The sequence below is a fragment of the Pteropus alecto genome, unplaced genomic scaffold, assembly GCF_000325575.1.
Source record: "Pteropus alecto unplaced genomic scaffold, ASM32557v1 scaffold87, whole genome shotgun sequence".
NCBI classification, from domain to species: domain Eukaryota; kingdom Metazoa; phylum Chordata; class Mammalia; order Chiroptera; family Pteropodidae; genus Pteropus; species Pteropus alecto.
Genome location: NW_006443225.1, coordinates 21,522,464 through 21,526,853, shown reverse-complemented (window position 1 = coordinate 21,526,853; position 4,390 = coordinate 21,522,464). Strand labels below are relative to the sequence as shown.

Here is a 4,390-nt window from a genome sequence, read left to right as displayed (position 1 = left end):
GTAAAGGGAAAATTGTTCTGCTTACACACACACCCACACACACACACACACACACACACACGCGCGCGCGCGCGAGAGAATTTGGAAACAGCTAATACTCTAAGTGATGCTCAGATGACGGAGCTCATGTCATGACATTATTATTTTCTCAAACAGGATATCCTCGTTGAAATCTGCATCACCTACCCACCTTATTATCCAGTTTCCTGGCTTCCATTTCAAACAAGACGACTCTGTTATCCTTTATCTCTTCAGCCGAAATCTACAAGTAGTAAGGTAAGTAGAAGAAAGTGTTTTAGGGATTCAAAATAAATCTAATAGCATGTAAAGTCTATACTAATATAAAAGAATTCTAAAATGTTTCATAACTAAACTGTACAGTTAGATTTATCATTGTATCTTTTATACGTGTGAAATAAACATTTTCCTCCAAATATGCCAAATCTGCATTATGCCACATCCTTTTTAGATGCCGTTGCCCAAACCGGAGCCGCCCCCATTCCAGTGACAAATCTCAGCCCTGGAAAACGTCACAACAGCAGCTAAAGCTCTTCAAACACTGAGACAGGTAAGTCGCACCTACAGAACACTATCAGCTGAAATATCAGGCTAACGTTTTTCATCCAATTTAACTTTTTAAGTAGAAAGACTTATTCTACTTAAAAACAAATCCCAGGCTGTCATGGCTCCAAGAGCAATAAGGTAGCAACCCCTGAGAAGTTCTCTGTGCCGTAGAAGTCAACGCCCCAACAGAGCCAACATTCCTGTTTCAGGAAGTTTAAACTAGAGCGAAGCAGCTGCTCAGAGATACATGTTTGATAATCACAGCAGCCCTCAAACATGGCTCCCGGCAGCCAGCCTTCCCTCCCGCACAGAGCTCAGTCAGAGCTGTGGCTCCCGGCAGTGAAAGCCTGCACAGAAGCTCTAGCGGTGAGAAACTTAAAGCGTGTTGTTACATAAACTGAAATCTGACACAGGACACGGCAAATGTTCATTTGCCCAGGGCCCGTACTCAGCAGTGAAAAGCCAGGCGGGAGGAGGTGCAGGGAGCAGGTGCAGAAAGGCCCGCAGAGTGGAGGGGCTCCAGGGCCTGTCGCAGTGCGAGAGCTGTGTAGAACAGTCCATCAGGGAAGTTTCTGTCACGTCAAGGGGACCATTTTGCTTTGCAGAGAGTCAGACTGATCCATTCAGATGATTAGGTAGTTTCTCTCTAACTTGGGAATTTACGCTTCCATGAGGTCGAGGAAGCATCACCACGCTGCACCTGACCCCACGGGCACCCCGGAAACTCAAAGAAGGGGTCCTCCTTGTTGGCCCACGCATCCCCGTCTGTGGGGAGCGCCACTCAGCATTTCACAGTAAACACGGCAGTAGGGGTCTGACGGGTACGGTTTCCACACGTCCTGTTACATGAACCTCTTGAAGCGAAAGACAAACATCTGGTTACCGTGATGCTGCCTTTCCCCGCAGGTCTGCCATTCTTAAGCACCAGGGGTCGGGTCAGCTTCTTACTGGAAACAATCTGTTAAAATTAGAAAATGGTGCAAAGAGCTATTTCACTTCATCATGTGAATTTTTAAACCGAATGGTTTCTAGGAAAGAGAGAGTGTACAGTTCACTTGAGGTCATTAAAACGGACACATTAAGTCCATTCCTCAAAGAAGGAATGACTATAAAATGCATGGACACACTTAAACCCACTGGAGACCACTTGCCAGGACCTGATCCTGGCAGACCACCCCCCACCGTCCCCGCAACCAGCCACTGGTGTCTCTGTGTCCTGCTTCAAAGTAGTGGAGAGACAGCCAGATGTTCCCAACAACACGGCTCTCTGAGCCGAACCCCCCACAGAACACTCAGCAAATGGAATTCAGTCTCTCACCTAACACGGACGTTTCGTACATGACACCCACAAAATACCATTTTCATCAAAGTAAGACAGTAGACCTAGGTACTCTGAATCAGATATAGCTCTCAAATTCATTTTAATTTTAGCTACACTTTTTTCCACAAAAACAAATACTTCTTTAATTTTCTATTTGATACTATTTTTAGTTTTAAAAAACTGGTCAACTCCATATTGTCCTTGAGATACAGGAAATGCCAAGACCACAAACAATTCAACACTGAAAAACGAACTCTTCAAAGACAAATTTGAACAATAAATGTCATCCACTAAAAAAAAAAGCCCCTCCCCCACAGCCGTCCCCATTCTGTGCAGACAGCCGCACCCTCTCCTTAGGGGGCAGGCTGAGCAGGACAGGACACGCTCTAGCTGACCATGCTTGTCCTGTTCTGGAAAGACAGATTATCTGGGCCAGGACGACACAGCAGGGGGTCTGCAGGTGGAGGCAGGAGAGAGTACTCAGTGAGCACAGGCGCCTGAGACTCCAGGGGCCGGAGGAGGCTCCCTGGGGAGCGGGGTTTAAGCGGGTGCACCTCGCTCAGGAGGAGTGCGCGGAGACCCACGTGGCACAGGCATCGGGGTACCAGCCATGCCCGTTAGGTCATCAGAAGCTGCTGCTACTTTTATGACTTAATCATGAGAACAGCACACAGAGCGGCCAGAGCAGTGGCATCACTTACTGAAATGTCCAATGAACACCCCTAACTCAAAAGAATTAGCAGGTTTCGCCAAAACACGTGGCCCCGCCCTTATGAGAAAGAGCAGTCGCCCTAGACTGCTCAAGCCAACTGCACTAATGTGTGAACACCGTCTTTAGGGTGACTACATGGTTTTCAGCTTGAAAAATTAAACTCTAAGCACTTATCAAAACACCCAATTCCCTGCTTAAAATTTAGACACAACACAGTACAGCAGCGATTTGTACTCACTTGTCCAAGGGTGCATTCACATTCTCCTAAGAAGTCATCATCGCCCAGCTCTATAGTCTTGTTGTCGATGTCATAAATCCCAAATTTCAATTTCTGAACCACTTCGAAGTAGTAATCAATAATGAAAGTCTTGGAAAATGTGGGATTCAAGCAATTCTTGACCTTTTCTGTGCGCTCAACCTATACCCGCCCCAAAACAAAAAGGTCTCTTCAGATCAAAGGTGGACTTGCATTTTAACGTCGTTACGTACTCCATCTAACTAAATACAGTCATGAGAGTTAAGGAAGTTTCTACGTGTGTATAAAAAATTCCACAATCAAGGACTGACTTGTCCCAAAAACTGCATTCACAGATGAGATGGTTTGAGTATCTTTACCATTTTTAAATTCTCCATGTTGTCAAAAGAGCAATTCAGCTTGCTTTTCACCTGAAGTATTTAATATTACCTCATACCACTGCTGGCCGCTCGTATTCAAAAATAACACGCATAACGGGTCCGACTTGGACCCTATGTCTTTATCCAGAAGATTGTCGCAGGAAATATTCAGCTCCACCTTTGTCACACACTGGGCAGCCATCTCTTGAGCTGTGAGAAAACCAAGGAGACGAGAAAGCCAATGAAGTGGCGCCCGAAGCACATGCAAAAGAGCAGAGTTGTTGAGAACGCACAGTGAACTTGCTGGAACAAGCCTGTTCTGTGCCTCCGGCAAGCCGGGTGTCGCTGGGAGTGCTTCAGTCCAGTGGGTTCTCACCGCGGGGAACCCATTTACCTCGGACATAAAATGCAGTCATTAAGACAGCAAATAAGACACGTTAATCTCCTTTCCACTTCACTATAAATTTTACCATTCAGAAAAAGTCCAAGTAGCATTCAGCTTCACAACAAAACGCTTTAAACCGCAACCTTAATTTTCATTCATTCATTCAACAAAATACTGAGTGAGATATTTTCTCTTTTCAAAGAATTTGAGCTAAAACCCAAACTTGGGGAATAAAAGACCCCAAAGACGCCATCCCTTCCCCATCCCCGCTCGTTCTGCAGTGGGGGTCTCATCCGGGCCGCTCACCAGAACCACCGGGGAGGCCCCCACATACACACAGTATCCCTGGTTCAGGGTGCAACCCGGGCCTCAGCCCCTTGGGTGGTTCCAGAGTGCAGACAAGGCTGACAGAGCCAGCGTCCCCAGAAAGCACCCTGCAAACACGCCGCACTCCCCCACCTCCATCAAGACACGGAGAGGGCGGGGGACATGGCGGAGGACGTGGCAGCTGCCTCGAGAGGGGCCTCAGTGCGGAGGGTGAGCTGCTCTCCCGGAACTGCAGCAGGGAAGGACCCGCAGGTGTCGCCAGAAGAGGAGCCAGACGACGGCACCTTGCTGGGACGGAGCCAGCGCCCAGGGGGCGGGGGGGCACGTCTGGAGGCAGCAGGTGCCTCGTCCCCCGGAGGTGTCGGCAGTGCCCCTACCGGGCGGGCTGTTTCGTGCCCTTGGTCCTGCACTCTGCGATGTGGCTGAGACGGGACCAGCAGGAACACACCTTCATCATTCCGTTCAG

At 48.2% G+C, this 4,390-nt stretch overlaps 1 protein-coding gene across 1 annotated transcript in view; it reads right to left on the bottom strand.

Annotated features, from left to right (window-relative positions):
- The window catches only part of CPNE3 (copine 3), a 26,468-nt gene extending 23,023 nt beyond the window's left edge, over positions 1 to 3,445 (bottom strand). Inside the window, exons 1-4 of the mRNA XM_006924060.3 lie at positions 3,283 to 3,445; positions 2,836 to 3,015; positions 1,448 to 1,522; positions 191 to 262 (exon numbers count right to left, since the gene is read on the bottom strand). Of these exons, the coding sequence (XP_006924122.1) occupies positions 191 to 262; positions 1,448 to 1,522; positions 2,836 to 3,015; positions 3,283 to 3,414 (459 nt within the window). The 5' untranslated portion in view covers positions 3,415 to 3,445. The remainder of the gene's footprint in view (positions 1 to 190; positions 263 to 1,447; positions 1,523 to 2,835; positions 3,016 to 3,282) is intronic.
- Between the last annotated feature and the right edge of the window lie 945 nt (positions 3,446 to 4,390).